Raw genomic sequence first — 19,432 nt, forward strand, 5'->3', positions numbered from 1 at the left:
GGTTTGTTATGTTTTTTCCCTATCCCATCTACCTGGCTTTTCTGCCTCCTGTGCTGTCATTTTCTGAGGAAAACTGCACACCCTCCAAAAGCACATCATTTCCAGGGGCAAGAGTTATTGCTAAGTGTCTAAACTAGATCCATTGTTTTTCCCCCCAATAACCTCCAATACTCCCTGCTTTAAAAACAAGACTTGTGCAAAGCACTTCAATTTCAAAATGCAAATGATACTGAAACTCCCCCTTTCCGGAGGGTGCAGAGATGCTAACCACCCACGTGTTTATTGGCTCTAGTTAATAGCTACAGTAAATGAACATGACAGATAGCAACGCTTCTCGCAGTTTTAACATTTTTACACAGACGAATCTGGCATGTTAAGCACGGATCCCTATTAGGCTGATCCGCATCATAGCTGCATTTTTCAAAAACAAAAATGCGCACAGTTCTCTGGGTGTTTTTTTTTAAGCATTCCCTTGGCACTGACATCGGAGTGCAGTGGGCACCCCATCTTAGTGTGGTCTTCCAAGTCCACCACTGGCATGACTCTGGACGAGGCAGGTGGCCTTTCTCGCCTCAGTGCCCACACGTGAGATGGGTAACCCGATGAGAAGTTTTAGGTTTTAAATGAAACCGTACATGGTTTGAAAACCACAAATTCTTTACTAAGAATAAATGACTCTTTTCATTTAGGTCTATAACAGAAAATACCTACTGTTTTTGTTCACATAAGTAATTTTCATTATCATGTCTAAATAAGTAAAAGTTTCCTTGAATCTTGATTCTTATTTAGTCTGCATTTCACTTAACTTTTCAAAATTGGTTTTTTTCAAATATTATAACTGAAAAATTTCCAAGTGATCCCCTATGTCCTAGATCTAAGTCACCCCCTTTCTTGCTGCAGGTCATGCTGAGTGCTTCACATGTGTGACCAGACCATTCTTGAAGTTCCCGTCATCCTTGCTTTCCATGACTCTGAAACCAAAATATCAACCAGTCATTCTTTGATTTGCTAAAAGACAGTTATTGAGAGGCTTTTTATTCCATCCTGTGGCCAGGCAGTAACAGGAGCCCCTGGGCATACATCCCTGAGCAGTGAGCCTGGCTCATGGCAGAATTCTGTCTTCTTCCCTTCTGCTCCTCCTCTCACTATGGGATCTAGACATCTCTTTCTCACTTCAGATCCTTTCCAAAGATTATTTTCATACATAGTAAAATAAATTTCATTGATACCCTACCGCTTTGAGACCTGTCTGAGGAGCTGGAGTGCCGTTATTTGGAGATGCAAATTTCTTTCTCCTCATAGACCTCTCTTGTATAAATGTTGCCAATAATTTATGTGTAAGTTATTTTATATTTAAAAGCATATGTGTGCATCTAACATTTGTAAGGAAAATGTTTTGGAAATACCATATTTTAAAGACTCCTATATTGACAGCAGTTTCTGTCCCACCCAGTCCCACAGTCATTCAGTCCCAAAGAAACACACATAGGTTTACATTAATTATAACCTGGTTGGCCTATTAACTCAGGCTTCTTATAACTCTTATAACTTACATTAACCCATAGTACTTGTCTGTGTTAGCCACAAGGCTTAGTACCTTTTGTCAGTGAGGCATTCTCATCTTGCTTCCTCTGTGTCAACTGCAGACTGACTTTTCCTCTTCCCAGAATTCTCCTGTTCTCGTTGCCCCACCTATACTTCCTGCCTGGGTACTGGCCAATCAGTGTTTTATTAAAATACAAGTAACAAATCTTTATAGGGTAAAAGACCATTGTCCTACAGCACTCCTATGGTCTTAATATGGAAGAAGAGATGGAGAAGGAGTTTAAGGCCAACATGGTCTTCCTGGCAATACTGCTTAAGGAAAAAAAATGAATAAAGGGAGGGATAGAGGGAGTGAAAGGGAGAAGAGAGGATGGAAGAATGAGGGAATGAGAGAGGTAGGAGGGAGGGAGGGAGGGAGGGGAGAGGGAGGAAGGAAGGAAGGAAATCAACCACCTACCTTCAACAGAGTCCTTATTAGTTTTCATCTCACATACATTCCAAAGTACTGTGTTTTTCTACTTCACATTTCACCTTCCCCATTATAACAAGAATTGTATTCTCCAAAGACTTCACTTTCACGTTGCAAATGCATTCACATACAACACCCTGGAAGCCCTAAGTGACTCTAACCTCTCTGATGTTACAGAAAATAATGAGAAGCCCCTTCAAGGCACAACCTGGAACAAAAAGAGAGGTATAGATCCAGCATCAAATGTCTTCACATTTTTTATTTGTATCATCCCTAAAATAATTTATAAAATTTATTTGAGTTCGTGGTTCTGTAACATGATTATCTAAAATGTTTCTCATAAGTCGAAAGAGTTAAAAATGGAGCTTTTCATGCCACATTGTAGGTGCTGACAGTTCAAACAAAATATTATATCACTTCTTCATACATGTGGATATCTATAGTATTGAGTTGAGTTATTATAATTACTATGGTTACTAAATGAATACAAGCCATGTAAATGAGTGATTATATAATTTAAATTTCAAAATAAAATTTTGTTGTAAATCCTTCTCTTAAGGACATAGCGAGACTTGCGTTGTTTTCAGCATCTCATCACTGTTTCTAGGCCTCAGGGGTCTGTATTTTGTCATCACACATCGTATTGCATTTAGCAGGCTGGGAAGAAGGTCTTCATGTGACTTGTGCTAAGTTGACAGAGAAGGAGATGATATTGGCAGTAGGTTCAGTCTTGGATCTATTGTAGGAAAGAATTCATAGAGAGATTTGAAGAGGTGGAAATAAAGTCACCCAGTCTGTCTCTGCTCACACACTCCTGGGGAAGGTCTTGCAGTACGTGAGCCAAGGCAGAACAGGGACCAGATCTGTATTTCTGGAAGCTGGATGCTAGCCAGAGGATGGAGCTGGGAACTCGGGAGGCCCATCAGAGAATCATCATGTGTGTTTAATGAAAGGTGACGAAGAAGAAAATATTATTTCTTCAGCATCCGTCTATGCGAATATACATGCCGTGGTCCAGCACCCATAACATAGCTGTTAATAACAACAGTACAAGCTTGGCTAACATTGATATTGGAATTGCTATTTTATACTTTAAGAGATAATTTTGTAACAAAGCTCTATAAATTATTGTCATCTTGATTCATTTTCCCTTGAAACTTAGTAAGTATACGGTATTTGAATCATTTAAAATACATCATCAAAGTATACAAAAAACAAGCTGAAATTGCAAGTCAACATATCTATGTTTATTTTAAGAGAAAATGTATTTTTTGTTATCAAAACACATTATATTAATATGATTTCCTTGGAAGACTCTGGGAGAGAAAAAAAAAGTTTCAAATCTGAGTGCCGGGAAAATCTAGGAAGGCCATCTTAAAACTTAATGAAGGAAAGACCTGAAAAGATTGATTTAATTGTTCTTCCCAAGTGCATGCAATAGTCTCCTTCAGACAGAGAGTAACACCCGGTGACCAAGGGTAATGAAAACAGGGACCAAAAGATTCTGTAGAACCAAAGTTTTACCTGCATTTAAGTATTTTTCAACAAATTTGGAAACTATTTCTAAAATATTTTTTTTCACTGAATGCCTTTCTTAATCCACATTTCAGAAGTTCAGTCTATCGTCCTAAAAGGTATACTTTAAAATGTGCAACATGTTTGCCTATCAATGTGTGTAAATACATGAGCGCAATGATAGATAATCTTAGGTATGTAGACATGTAACAAGCTAAAGACATGTGCTGAGGGCTTTTAATAGCATGTAAACTATCGGTGTTCACACCCAACAAATTCTCCCATTAATAATCATCCATTTTAGTTACACACTGGACCTAGGATAGCAAGGGAAGTATCTTTGTACTTCAGTAAAATTGTGCTCAATATTTTCATTTAAGCTTTGACCTGAGACTTAATGAGTGGTTTTATATAATTCTTTTTAAATACAGGAATTAATGATGGATGGTGTTCCTAAAGCCAGCCCTGTGAATTGAAATAACAACTCTAACAGAATTTTTCATAGGAGGAAGGTATCATGGGGGCTATCTTTTTAGCAGGGGTCAGTAGCTAGAGCTGAGGTGGATAATAGAATCAGACCTTCAACACCCACATTGCATCCATAGTTTTCTAAAATATTTGAGCCAATCCCATAAAAGATTGCCGTGGAGTTTATTTGGCAGCTTGCTGTCAGAGTGTGCATGCATACTTGACTTCTTAAGAATCTCTTCGTTTTTAGTAAAGGACACACATGGGTGTCTGAGCCGTGGAATCCCCAGAGCTTCCTTGGAGGGGAGGAAAGCAGAAAGTGATTGCAGGAATGCTGGGGACATGGGCCAAAGCTGAGCCCCTCTCGGTTATCACAAAGCCACTAGTATAAATTAAAGTAGCTTTTTTGTTCTGTTTCAATTGGATGGTCACTTTGAAATGAAAGTATTTTCATCTGTCACAGCCAAAGCCCTGAAAGACTGGAGAATTATTCAAATGACGCTGCATTATTTGGGGAAAAAGGATCGATTTTTTTTTTCTGCATCGACAGAAAGAAACTCAATTTGTGACTTTTGTAGTCCCTCTACAAATTCTCCCTTTAAATTCCTGTTGCGTATTTTTGCTGTTTCTAGGATCCTCACCCTTCCATCACCCAGAAGTCTTGAGTATATTGAAAGTTATAAAAAGTGACAGACAACCTTCAGACTTTCTCTCCTGCCGCCCTGGGATGTGTATTTCAAATGACAAAGACTTTAGACGTCTGAGGATGCTAGATAGATGCCTCACGTTCTTGCTAGTCCATTTCCAGCTCATTCCAGTTTCTACCTGTTTTTCTGGAGTTGTTAGCCCAAGGACTTTCTTCTGAAGTGATCCTCATGAGCCAGTTATTCAAGGAATTTGGCAACTTGTCCTCCTTTCCCAGACTGTGGCTTTCCTTCTGAAAATGGCCTCTCACCTCCAGTACAGTTCATTACAGAGAGAGCACGTGGCTGTGCTCGGTAAATAGTTGTGGAATGAACTTTGGGACGAATTCATTTGTGGCCTCTACTTTAATTATGATGGGAGAGAAGTAGGGGGATATTCTTTTAGTGTGATTCTGTCTTCTTGTTTGCCTCACAAAGACAGCCATTGATAGCTTTCCTTTGTCCTTTATTTTTTGTTAGTTTTTCAAGGGCAGGGCCACCAATGGTTCTACCTATAAGATTTCTTTCACATATTTCCCCATGGCCATGGAAAGCTCAAACAATACTCTCTCTCTTTACTCCTAGCTGTACTCCATGACTTCATTGTCAGCTATCTGGTTAGAGCAGGGCGAAACTCGTCTTTTGCAACTCTCTTAACGTGGTGTTTATATTATTTTGTTCTGTTTGCTACAGGCTTTCTCAGAAAAAATTCATGTTGATAAATTCTTATGTGTCAATGGGATGCTCATGAGGAGCTCAAAGCAGATTAGAATCACTGATAGAGCTCTGTATGTGGGCTAGAAATTGTAGGATTCATGAGATAGATAGTGTCAACACTACTGGCAGGAAGATACACTATTGGAAATGGATAGCCGCGGGAGATATAGATGGATGGGTGGATGGATGGATGGATGATGGTAAGTAGGTAGGTAGATAGATAGATGATAGATAGATAGATAGATAGATAGATAGATAGATAGATAGTAGGAAGATAGTTTCAATAATAGATAGGTAGCTAAATAGATGATAAATAGATAGATAATAGGTAAGTAGGTAAATAGAAGACAGACAGACAGATGACCAGACACACAGATAGGCAGGTAAATTGATGTGGGATTCCCCTCTGTATGCTGAGAATGCCGTTGGTTAATAAAGGAGCTACTTTGGGCCTATAGCAGAGCTATAGGGGAACAGAGGTGGTGAAAACTAAACAATGCTGGGAGAAAGAAGGGCAGAGTCAAAGGGAAGCATGAAGCTGCTGTCGGAGACAGACATGCTGAAACTTTGCTGGTAGACCACAACCTCATGGTGATGCACAGATTAATGGAGATGGGTTAAATTAATATGTAAGAGTTAGCCAATAAGAATCTAGAGCTAATAGGCCAAACAATGATTTAAATAACACAGTTTCTATGTGATTATTTCAGGACTGAGAAGCCAGAAACCAACAAGAGACTTCCTGCAACAATAGATGATAGGTAGATAGAGAGAAAATAGATAGATAGATAGATAGATAGATAGATAGATAGATAGATAGATGATAGATAGATGATAGATAGATAGATAGATAGATAGATAGATAGATAGATAGATAGATAGATAGATAGATGATAGTGGGTAGATAGAAGATAGATAGATGATAGATAGATAGATGATAGATAGATAGATGATAGATAGATCGATAGATAGATAGATAGATGATAGTAGGTAGATAGAAGATAGATAGATGATTGATGATAGATAGATAGATAGATAGATAGATAGATAGATAGATAGATAGATGATAGTAGGTAGATAGAAGATAGATAGATGATTGATGATAGATAGATGATAGTAGGTAGATAGATGATAGATAGATAGATACATAGATAGATAGATGATAGTAGGTAGATAGAAGATAGATAGATGATAGATAGATAGATAGATAGATAGATAGATAGATAGATAGATGATAGTAGGTAGATAGAAGATAGATGATAGATACATAGATACATAGATAGATAGATAGATAGATAGATAGATAGATAGATAGATAGATAGATAGATAGATGATAGTAGGTAGATAGAAGATAGATAGATGATAGATACATAGATAGATAGATAGATAGATAGATAGATAGATAGATGATAGATAGATGATAGCAAAAGATAGACACACCAACAAAAGTTAAACAGATGAATAAATAGCACTAACACAGACCTCATGTCTAAGCACTGTACTCCAGAATCTCCCCAAACACTGCAATATGGGATCTGTCTGTGTCTCTACACGTAGCAGACGTGTTTCAGTATTATTCACCTCTTGCCATATGCCAGCTACTTACACTAAGCATTTGAAGCTGCACGTGTTCCCCGGGTGATGGATTTGGTTTTGCATTCTTGAAAATGCTACACCTCCTTATTTTGAATTCAGGCTGTGTGCATTGCAAAGCAGATATGAATGTTTGTATTGCTATACAGAGGCTGCAAATTCATAGCTCTTTCCAGAGTGGATTTTCGCTTCAATTACTCATATTGAAAGTCACTGCTAAAATGTTTCTTCTAAATGAAGTAATATTTAAACTCTGATTTCTAACCGAGGAAGACAGCAATTCCCTGGAGGCACTTAGACATCCTGCTTTATATTCTGTGCCCGCACTTTAAAAATTTACAACTGAGCAAAGTTCAAATGCCAAGCTGACTGCCCAAATAAAATGTGCTATCACCAAGACCTCGTTATAATACAATAAGGTAGAATTCAAATAACATTGTATTCTATTGGGTAAGAATTAGACATTAGAGGGCCACCTGAAACACGTACTTAACTAACAGAAAGAGATGTTTCTTCATAATGGGTGAAAATATCCATTCTTGTGTGTGTGTATGTGTGTAACTGTGTAATAATTTATTTAAGTGATACTTGGAAATATTCCAGTCTATCAAGTGACCAATAACAAACATTTACTAAATTCTGCAGAAATTTTATTTATACCCTAAGAAATGAAATTAGATTCAGAACCTGGATCTCACTAGCAAGAACTCTGTGGCCTAATCCTCATACCAACAGCACAGAACGAGCAAAGACTGACTCAGAAGTTTTAGGAACCCATTTCCTGAGTCATGATTTCATTTTAAAGTGTTCCACAGTGTTCCTACTGTTCCTATTTAGCCTCGGAACTTCTGAAGTCATGGCAATTGGGTATGCAAATGGATAGGCCCAATGCTTTCCTCTCAAATCCAGAAAGTTCAGTCATCATTTCGTGACTTGAAATGCTTCCTACACCTCAAGCTTTTCAGGGGAGGATCCTAGTTAATAAGTACATTAATTTTTTTTGAATTAGGCTGAATTTTTTTATCACAATGGTACCGTAAACATTCATCATTCTCACAGGGCACATGTTTCCGTCAAGCTCTGATTTGCAATTCATAATCCTTTCCTGTCTCCTCCTTGTTCTCTCTCCATTGTACAAGATGAAGAGGAGATAGTTTTGGAGCTTTTGCATGTTCATCCATATTCAAACTGAACTCAAGGTCCCTGCGCTTGCCTGGGTGCTCACAATTTTTTCGCTGCCAAACAACCGTTATGACTGGGGAGATGACTCAGTCGGTAAAATGCTTGCCGAGTTAACATGGGGACCTGCCTCGGGTCAGATCCCCCAGTGCTGGTTTAAAAAGCCAGGCTCAGCTTAGCAGAGGGGATCTGTAATGGAAGCATGACAGAAGGAGGGGCAGAGAAATCCCAGAGCCTACTGGCCAGTCAGTGTACCTGAATCTCAGGTTCAGTGAGGTACAATGACTTAAGTGCACATGGAATTGACTGAATGAGGCAAGGCTGGAGAGACGGCTCAGTGGTTAAGAGCACTGGCTGCTCTTCCAGAGGTCCTGAGTTCAATTTCCAGCAACCACATTATGACTACAACCATCTGTAATAAGATCTGGCACCATCTTCTGGCATGTAGGCATACATTCAGTCAGAACACCATATACATAAAAAAATAACTAAATATTTAGAAAAAGAAAGAAAAAAAGGTAGATTGAGGTGGACACCAGACAACAATCTCTGGCTTACAGAGGCATATGCATACACACAGCCCACACAAGCATGTCCACGCCCTCACACACATGCAGAACCATAGTTGCAATTTGAAATGACAGGTGGCTTTCTGAGACAACAATAAGGTACAACAGGGACGGGGGAGTGTGCAGGAAGACGAGGAGGGAGAATCGTCTGAAATAAATGATGCATGAAAATCTCATATGGTCACCTGCTGTAATTGCATCACTCAGATCATGCATATAAGATATGATTGTGCTATCACATAGTTTAAAGTTAATGATATTTTAAAATATTTGTGGGCAGTCACATGTCTAAACGTGGTCTCTGACTGATGATAGAACAGTGATACTGGCTCTGAACCTCTTTCTTATTGAGCGCTGTGTGCTGTGTACCTGGACCTTCCTTATGGTTAGCACCTACCACACCGTGAAATGCCCACTGCTGAATCCTTTGCCACCCACAAATATGGCAGCAGGAATGCATTTGTTGTAAATGTATATTTTATTCCCTTTCTAAACACATTGATTGGCACAGCTTACATGCCATAACGTTCATCCACTTCAAGGGAAGATGTCAAGAGTTTTTAATATATTTGCCATGTTGACTGACATGACTGTTTCTGCAAACTAAATTAGAACATTTTCATCCCAGGAAAGACAATTTACACGTACTAGCAATCACTCTCCAGCCCCAAGCCCTGCTATGCTTCCCATTGTCTGCATGGATTAACCCTCTCTGTAGGGTTTTTGTTTGTTTGTTTGTTTTCCTTTCTCTTCTTCGCCTCCTTAAATTAAGCACTGCTTCTTGCTCACTCTGGGCAAGCTTCCTACCACTAAGCTATGTCCCTAACCTTTTTTAACTGTTACTGTTTGGAGACAGTGTTATGACTGCACGGGAGTGACCCTGGCAGGTCCCATGGATGGTGGGAGACATCAGCAGGTGGGAGACAGCCCGATGCTGAGAGAGTTTGTGTATGGAGAGTTTATTTATTGGGTATTGGGAGGGTATGGGAGGGTATGGGTGGGGGAGTAGGGACAGGGAGAGAGAGAGGGAAGAGGAGGGGGGAGGAGGGAGGCAGAAGTTGCCTCTTCAGAAGAAGAGGGGTCAGAGAGAGAAAGGGAGAATAGAGACCATCTTGCCTTGGTGAGAAGGAGGAGATTGGGAGTGGGTGGCTTGTCTTTTAAAGGGACAGGGTACCCAGGTGACAGGGCAGAACAGCATAATTATAACAGACAAGGTCCCACTAGGTTGACAATGACCTTGCTCCATTACCCAAACAGGCCTTGAACTTGTTTTCTTCTCCTTGCTTGGCTTTTCAAATTTGGAATTACAGGACTTACATCAGTTGTGGCTGACATTTTATGAAGGCTTTAGCCTTCAAGTAATATATGCTCCTCTATGACTATCTTCAGTAAATCAACATCATGTTTCAAATTTCATCCATAATGCTGCATATTTTAAAATGTAATTTTTTAGTAGCTACATATGGGCATTTGAGTTTCTATTCATTAATCAATCAGTTGATACATGTTTTTGATTGTTTTTTGTTTGGGGCTATTAGAAAATGCTCCTGCTACATTCGTGGATACCTTCTGGGGTGGTATGTTACCATTCTTGGCAGTGAAACTAGGCATAAATGTGCAGAATTGCATGTTTACTCCTTGGTTCCAAGGTCCCTGTACTTCTTACATTCCTTCAGTAATGTTCTAGTTTCCAAGTTCTCACATCCACAGGAAAAGAAGCTCTGGCCTGTTCTTTTTTTGATAGGCATCTATAATGGTATGGGGTTGATGAGTTTCTAGGAATTCTGGCTTTAACTCCATTGTTGCCCATCCCTGCCTCAATCTTCCCATCACCATTTCTGTCTGGACCCCTTTCTGTCTCTCTGGGGGATTATCTCATTGAATGTGCAGACAGTGATCAAGTGTGATGTCATATCTGTCCTTATCTTTGTGCTCACATCTTATTTGGAAGTTCCAGGAAGATGTACAATATAGGGACTTCTGTTCCTCCTCCTACAGATCCAACTGTGGACAGTTTCATCATTATCCACCACTAAGCATAGAGCCCAGTGCCTGGACTAGGAACTGTGCCTACATCACGTCTATATTAAGTAGGTGTTCTCTGCTGAGCCACACCCCAGACCGAATTTCTTCTTTTATTTCTACCACCCTGATCATCATACTCTTGCTTTCATTTTTGATATTCGTCACTCATTCCTTCTCATGTTTGTTTGTTACAGTTGGACCAAAGGCCTGTCTACTTGGTTTGTCTGTACAAAGCCTGTCATTCCTGATTGCTCCTTTAATTACGTTGTTAGTAGTCTCTATTATCCTTAGCTTTCTTTTCTCTTTCTTGTTGCTTTAACATATAGAGTAGGGATATTGATTTGAGATCTTTCTTCTTTTGGCACCTAGGCAGTTATGGCTGTATGTCTGGGCACATTGCATGTTGATTTCCATGCATCTAAGTAGTTTCTGATTTCTGGGCCATCTCCTTGTTCCCCACTGTTGTGTTTGAACACACTGTTTCCACCCCTGTCCCTTTCCCAGTCTGCTTCCTGTGATTGATCCCCAGCTTCAGTTCCACTATGGTCAGAGAAGATATTTTGTGTGATTTCAGGCTTTTAAATTCCTAAAGACTTGGGTTTGGCAGTGCCTGCTTTATTTTAGATGAGGCCATCTCTTTCTCCATCAAACACCCTTCTCTTTCTCCATTAAACACCTTTCTGTAAGCTTTTGAATTATTATTACATTCCAGAGTTCTAAAAAGTTCTCTCTCTCCCTCGCTTCCTCACTCCCCTCCCTCTAATAATTTCTTCAGAAAGAGACCCATTTGTCACCCTTTTAGCCTGCATTTCTGTGATGCTTCTAGCAACCCGTTCTTGCCTGGAGGCATCCGCTGCACGGCTTCTTCTGCAGTCTCCCTGTCAATCCCCATTTCCCAGTTCTGAGCCCACAGCCCTTCATCAACCCCCCCTTTCACTGTGTTCCCTTAGTGTCTATGCAAATTAAAATTCCCCTGGATTTACTATAAAGCATACTCACAGTTTATTGGATGTTGAAAAATTATAATTAAAATTAGTTAACATGAAAACTAGCCTGAAGGTAAGTCAATCATATTTAAAGGCTTGAGAGGAAATGTTAGTGTCTCTATACATATTAATTAATATATATCAAGATCATGAGTAGACATGTCTCATCATTTTGTAGGATCGTGCAGCAGGAAGAGCGGAAATGGCACCAGCTCCTACTCAAAAACAGATTCTTTTTAGTTAAATGGTTCACTTTCGTTAGCTTGTTTGTCCATGGAAGCAAAAGACAGATGTGTTTGTTTATGCTGGTTGTGTCATTTTGCATCCACCAGGCGCTTCCGTGTGTGCGCTCACTCTGTGTGCATTCTGGTTTATTTTATTTTGCATCCACCAGGCGCGTCCGTGTGTGTGCGCTCACTCTGTGTGCATTCTGGTTTATTTTATTTTGCATCCACCAGGCGCGTCCGTGTGTGCGCTCACTCTGTGTGCATTCTGGTTTATGTCTTTCACATGTTCTCCTCCTTGTTTCATATTTTAAGCAGAAGTCTTACTTTATACAAGCTACTACAGGAATTATTGATATGAGCTTTAATGCATGAATATTGGTGCAGCAACAGAAATCGTGTATATGTTAAGAACCTAAAATTTCTATTGCAGCATTGAGAGTATTTTATAAACTTCAAATCTCATTCATAAAACCCGAGAATTATTGCTGTGACATTTGACAGACATAATCAGCTATAAATAAAGGATTTTTCCATCCATTGCTATAATCTTTTTGTATTCTTTATAATATTCCAAAGAACCCAACTCTATCAGTAAAGCATGAGGTGTGAGAATCAGAGAGCCAGGACTCCTGTTTTGCTTTGTTCGCTTTTCCGTCACCCAGTAAGGACCCCAGTTCGTTAGCTGTCTGATGGTGTTAAATATAAAATGTAATTTATATCCATCATCACAGAAGATGAATCAGTTCACATAGGGTCAAACCAGTATGAAAGAATTCATGCCAAAATCTCAAGAGTGCAGCTAACCGGAGGGAAAATGTTTCTTTCTTTCTCCTTAATATTTAAAATTCATTATCATTATTTATTATTATTATTTTGATTTTTAGAGACAGGATTCCCTAGTAGCTATGGAGCCAGCTGTGGAACTCATTCTGTAGGTCAGGCTGGCCCCAAACTCACAGAGATCCACCTGCCTCTGTTCACCGAGAGCTGGGATTAAAAGCGTACACCACCACCACCTGGCAATATTTGAAATTCTTAAAACAGGACTATGAATATTTGCAAAAGACTTATACAAGGAGAAATTAGAAATCAACACAAAATAAAAATATTACTACCACGAACTTTTTCATACAACTGTGTTTCCCAGGCTACTTTCACTACCTAGAATGTAAATGCTACATTTTTTCAAGTATAGGAATGTCAGCTATCAACTAAGAACAATGTCAATGCTTTATTTCTCAAAGGGGAGTCCATTCCTCCAAAGTTGCCCTGCCAAAGGAAACAAATAAACAAACAAAAACAATTTTCTTCTTTAGGAAATGATTTTTTAGCACTTGTGAGTGTCTAGGACTGAGGTGCTATCTTTTCTATCTCAGACGCAAGGTTTGGTATTGGTTTTGCTGGAATATCCTGGCTTACCTAGTATTTGACCTTTCTGTTTTGCATATTGATCTGAACCTGCTGGTGAATGATTTGGGACCTAATGGTGGTTAGACCTTACTCAGGTCAGACAGCTGCTGGGACATTATTTAGGGGGATGATACAATGAAATTAGAAGTAGATAACACACCTATTCAAATGGCTAAAATATTTTTAAAAATGATAATTCAATCACTGGTGAAAATGTAGAAAATGGCGCTCTTCCATGCTGAAAGAAGTGTATACTGTCAAAGAAACTTTAAGAAATACTTAGTATCTCACAAAACTAGACACAAATTCATCTTCTGACATCTTTCAACTCTTTAGTAATTACAGAGAGAATGAAAACGTACGTAAAACCCTGCACATGGATGCTCACAGTAGCTTCTCCTTAATAGTTAATATCCAGGACAGCTGAGTCATCCTCCAGTCACATAAGAGCTACAGAAACTCCAACAACGCCCACCTCATAGAGCCTCCCAGCAGAGAAGAGGACAGCAAGGCCTGTAAGATGGCTTACCACTGCCTGGCGACTTCAAGTCACTCCTAGAAACACACATAAAGATGAAAGGAGAGAGTCGACTCATGAGATTGTCCACAGGTCGCCACACATACATCACACGAGCTAATAACAAATCAACCATTTTAAAAAGAAAAGTCTTCAAAAGCAAATAAAGAGGAATGAACTAGAAATGCCTGTAATAACTTGGATTCGGCTTCAAGGACATCTTGCTCAGTGGGGGGAGAAAGGAAAGCCAAAATCAAAATTTTACACGCTGTGTGATTCTTTTTACATAATGTTCTGCAAATGAGAAGATCACAGTAGAAAACAGGTTAGCGGTTGTCAGGTGACAGAGGCAGAGAAAAGGTAGAGACAGCTCCGAGAGTCTGTGGCGAGAGAATGTTCCTACATGTGGTTGTGGTATTAAGAACACACATCCACGCATGGGATGAAGGCACAGAAACCCATGCACATGCGAATGCACACACACAAATGAAGCCATGAACAGTAAACAGATCTGTGGATGTAGTAACAGAAATGCAAGCTGTCAGGCTCCTCAGTGTGTTCCTCACAGCTGTGTAAGGGGGCAGCGCTGGGCATCCACAAACAAAGGGTATCCATGACTTTGCTATCCCATCAACTTCTCTACACTCTGTATTTATTCCAAGGGAATAGGATTCTGAAAGAGTACTTACAATGCAATGATAAAATAATCCCATTAAAAATAGAACTACATCCTCACAAACTGGTCATTGAAGACAACTTTCTTTCCAGGCTCTTGCAGAAAAGCCTCCAGTTTGAACTGATCACTTTTTTTTTGAAATTATTTTTAATGCAGGCAGCAGTTGCATATGCTCCCCAACTGCAGGGTCTGAACATAAGGGCCGCTGATCGCCTCTGCGTCATTTTATTATTCGAATGCCCTTTCTTTGACCAAACAGGATGTCATTTCCAAAAGTACTCAGAGACCCGCACTTAACTTGAACAACATTGTTCTTTTAGCTTATTAAGGCTATTCAGTTGTCTCTGTTCGTTTTTACACTGAGTTGGAGGCCCTTCTAAAATGTCAGGTGGAACTGTACTTGCTCTATCACAATTACATATTTAAAAAAAGAACGAAAGCTTTAGAATTATTGCAATCAATAGCCATTGATGGTAAAGTTAAAAGGCAATAACTAAATGTTATAACCTACAAATCCAACCTGTTCTTTTTTCTCCTTGGAATATTAATGCGGCTAAGAAACTGGGAAAGGTAATAGAGAGGTTGCTTCAAAAAGCACTTAATATGAAAAAAAAGTCACAACACAGTTCTATGGTGGACCATAATAGCACGTGCTTGCTGTGCAGAGCACTGGACAGGTGACCAGGGCTGTCTGAGTGAACACAAATCCAGGATGCTTACTGGGATGTACACCATGACCCTGAGAAACAAAGAAAACATCTGACAGTCAAAGGAGGATGTGGCTTAGTCAGCCTTAGCGGGAGCAGGATGTCTCCGGAAAAAGACATCCAGATCCGAGAAACAAGGCAGACTGGAAAGTCAGGCTCACAAACAAAATCCTCAAGCAAAGGACACAAGAGTCAGCCAGGCCCTAGGGATGAGAATGAGGAGGGATTTTGTAGTTCATGTCAGCATGGCAGAGCAACATGGAAGTATTTCCCGTTCCTTCTCTCGTTCTGCCTCCCTAGCTCTTCCTTGCTCACTTTGTCTGCGATACCTCTCAATGGAGAATCTTTTTAAGTAATCCCTCCTAATTTGTCTTCTCAATGAAATAACCTACCAGGGAACGATGTTATGACTGCAAGTCCTCCACCAGAGTTCACGTCTGCTCTGTTTTCTATCTCTTTGCTCTTGCTTTGCTGTCAAAGTTTTCACTTGTAGGATCAAGGCCTTCTCCGCTGTTCTTTTGGACCTCTGATGTTTCACTTCTTCGACTTGGGGTTGTTAACACAATGACTCCTACAGTTGATTGTGATGATGGTTTTATTCAAGCCAATCTTATAGTGCCAGGAAAAAGAAGCAATCAGGATGCTACTGTAGTGTCTAAAGATCATGGAAGGAATACGGAGGTTACGGAAATGCGGCGGTAGGAAAATCTAACTCACACGTTAGACTATAGAAGCGCAGCTGTAGAGATGGAAGGCAGGAAAAAGGGCAGCTTGACCTGACCTGAGGAGAACCATAGTTATCCACAGTGAGGAGGTTCTTTGGTAACTACCTGTGAGGGTGGCCAAAATGTCTAGAAAAAAAGATTAGAGGCTGCCTCTTACAAGGGCAGGAATGACTGCCATAGTCCGCAAGGGAAGCTGGGAAGTGTAGTCTTTCAGCAGGAGACTATCATTTCTAACTCTAAGAAGGTCTAAAAATGTGGGGCAGGGGCACTAAAGTCATGCTCTGCTGAGGAGGGTCACTGTCAGAGTGGGTAGTCCTGGGTCTGTTGAAGAGGAGATCCTCCGGTCCTAACTTGACTCGCTGTGATGGATCAGGCAATTGTAGTCCTCCAATCCTGAATGGATTTGGAAAATAATTATTGGAGACTGTAACAGATAATTTGGTCATACAGTAGAACTAAAAGATCTCTGGGGAGGGGAAGACGGAAGGTAGGAGAGACAGAGAGGGACAGTAGGAGAAAGTGAGCATAGAGTTGACTCATGTGACAGTGACGGGCCCCATTGCCAGGACTGCTTGGGCCAAAAGGAGATGGCAGCAGGAACAGGGAGCTACAGGGCATCAAAGGAAGGGGAGAGGAGCAGATCGAGCTGGTGTAAAGAGCTGCATCATCTGGACTGAAAGGGATGGAGGGCCCTTTACCCAGCGTTCTCTACGGCATTTCAAGTGTCTTTGGCGGATGTATCAGGAGCAAATGGAGCTGTGGTAGGGTGATACCCATGAGGAGAGCTCTCATGGAGCGTTTTGTTCAGGTAGAGGGTGGTGTTCAGTTAAGTTAATCATTTAAAAGACAGGAGAAACATGATGAGGCAGAAAGGAGTGAACAAGGGGAGAACAGAGTGGGAAGGACCCAGAAGCCCTTGCACAAGGGGAGGCTTGTAGTTGAGTATTTTTTGGTCCCCATCTCTAGTCCCCATTACAAACCAGTCAGCAGCTAGCTACATACTCGACTACATCAAAAGTGTGTGAACACCAGCCAGCCAAACAACTACACAAGAATTTTACACCTAGCCATTGAAACAGCTTTCTGTTGTGAATTTATGCTGCAGGTAATGACGTAACTGCTGCTACCCCCAAGACTGGCCAAGGAGCTAGCAGTCTTAAATATGTTTTCCTCTTGACATCAACTTATAACTTTCTTCTTCTGTTAATGATCACATACCATTATGTACTTTTCTTTTTATTGGTTAATTTTTTTGATAATTATATATGTATGCAATCTATATCATATGTGTGCATGTGTTCTGATTATACCTTGCACCCATGTGCCCATCCCCTCATCTACTCCTATCTCCCTCCTACCCTTATGGCCACCACCCCTCGTACTCACCAGTCTCCTTCCCGGATACACAACATCTGATTTTTACTTTTGTGATCTGATTTAGTTTGGCCATGGCCATCTTTGCAACCACTGGATTGGGGGGGGGGGATTACCCACGGGAACATGGTGGGGTCACTGGTGGGTGCACAACTGAAGACAATGAATCATTCTCTTACTTATTCTGTCAATAGTAAACAGTTCAAGAGTGGGGGAGGGGTCCCACGAGACCCTGCTCCTGCCGACAAAACTATCCAGAGGCCCTTTCTTACGCAGAGCCAATGCCGAGGCTGCTGCTGTGAGTTCCACCCCTGTGCCTGAGTCTTTTCTAGAGAAAGACTTTTACTGCCTTCCAGGGTCTTCTAGCTCTTACATTCTTTGGTTGGTCCCCAAGTTTTACTGCTTAAGGATTGATTGGGTCACTGCATTCCCTGGTCTGGACAAGTAGTACTTCACTGTCAGTAGGTTAGTGATGACTTTGAATTCCTGGAAGAATTCCTGCTTGCATTCCAAGCTGGATCCATTTTCAGTGACTTTTCTAGAGTCCTGTGTCCTCAGATGCCCGACAACACTGTTTGACTAGGTCCATGGCTTCTGTGCTAGCCTGGATCACTAAGGTGATACCGAGCATTTATGGTAGTTGGAACACAGCAAGGGGGTCCTCCAGCTCTGTTAGTAAAGGAACCGAGTGACCAGATGAAGGCTTTGCTAAAGGTGTCACATGCAACTCTAATAGCGACTTGGTCTGTATGGATCTCTGCCTTTCAAGTTTGTCTGTCCACGGTTCTGCCAACTCACACTCTGCCACAATGAAACAGCATCCATGTTTGAGGTTGAATTGGAATGCCAGAAAGAAAGCAGAATGCAGGCAGGAGCCTTTCAGGAAATGATTACTTTGCAGAGCACAAGTATCTAATAAAAATTTACCAGTTGCATATCAAAACTTAAAAACAGTTCTGTGCCTCCCAGCTTCTTCAAGCCTGTGACTGCCGAAGGCTCAGTGGAGCGGCTCTGCCTTTGTCTCCTATGACTGAGGAGAGCATGACTTCTTCCCCTCCCCTTCCTCTCTTTGATTCTGATTTTTTTTTCTCCTATCTCACACTTACAGGTGAGCCCCACCCCCGGGTGCATCCGGGCTCTCATGAAGATGCTGTACTGCCCATACTGCCGAGGCTTGCCTACTGTGAGACCTTGCAACAACTACTGTCTCAACGTCATGAAGGGCTGTCTAGCCAACCAGGCAGATCTGGACACTGAGTGGAATCTCTTCATAGGTAAGACGGACTCAACCGGCCCAGGAGCCACCTGAGACTGCAAAGCGATTATGGTATTTGATGCTCGCGTGGGTTCAGAAGGTTTGATGTCTTAGAGAGCCTGAAACAGCTTTCAGCAACTTCAAAACGTTATTTGCAATTTTCCCATTTGTTAAATCCTGCAAAGCAAGACTTCCTTGTGTTTTCCAGGGGACTTCCTCCCCAGAATGTGCAAGCCAATTGTATCCAATCAGCTTATTTTACTGAATTTGAATTTCTTGAAAAGAAACAGTTACCAAAGGATGGTATTGAAAAAAAATCACTCGGGGTATTCGTTTTATTTGTACTAACTTAACCAGGGCAAAGATTTGTGAAGCAAATTTTCAGGTTGCAAGAAGGAAGGGAACTCAGTGTTTTCATTGGCACTTGTAGATTTCCCATCTCATCCTGAAGAAAGGAAGGCTCCCAGCAGAGAAGGGTTCAGAAGTTAGGAAAAGAGAAGAGGAGAAGGAGGAGGAGGAGGAGGAGGAGGAGGAGGAGGAGGAGGAGGAGGAGGAGGAGGAGGAGGGCAAGGAGGAGGAGGAGGAGGCAGAGGAGGATGCAGGGAGAAGGCTCTGCATTGTGCCTTTGCCCAGAGATATTTCCCAAATAGCTCTCTAAAGAAGAAAGGCCTAATCTTAGAGGCAGGCCTCTCCCAGGAAAACACACAAGCCTTGAAAGAGTAAATGTGTTTTCATCCCCTCTGTCAAATGGCCTTCAAGGAAAAGTGCTTTCAGTTGCATTTGCTGCAATT

The 19,432-nt window shown here is 40.9% G+C and overlaps 1 protein-coding gene across 2 annotated transcripts in view; it reads left to right on the forward strand.

Moving 5' to 3' along the window:
* Positions 1-19,432, forward strand: part of Gpc6 (glypican 6) — a 989,931-nt gene that overhangs the window by 643,409 nt on the left and 327,090 nt on the right. For both annotated transcript variants that reach the window (XM_075949426.1, XM_075949427.1), the window contains exon 4: positions 18,495-18,660. In XM_075949426.1, coding sequence (XP_075805541.1) covers positions 18,495-18,660 — 166 coding nt within the window. The remainder of the gene's footprint in view (positions 1-18,494; positions 18,661-19,432) is intronic.

This window comes from Microtus pennsylvanicus, chromosome 15 (genome assembly GCF_037038515.1).
Source record: "Microtus pennsylvanicus isolate mMicPen1 chromosome 15, mMicPen1.hap1, whole genome shotgun sequence".
Taxonomy (NCBI): domain Eukaryota; kingdom Metazoa; phylum Chordata; class Mammalia; order Rodentia; family Cricetidae; genus Microtus; species Microtus pennsylvanicus.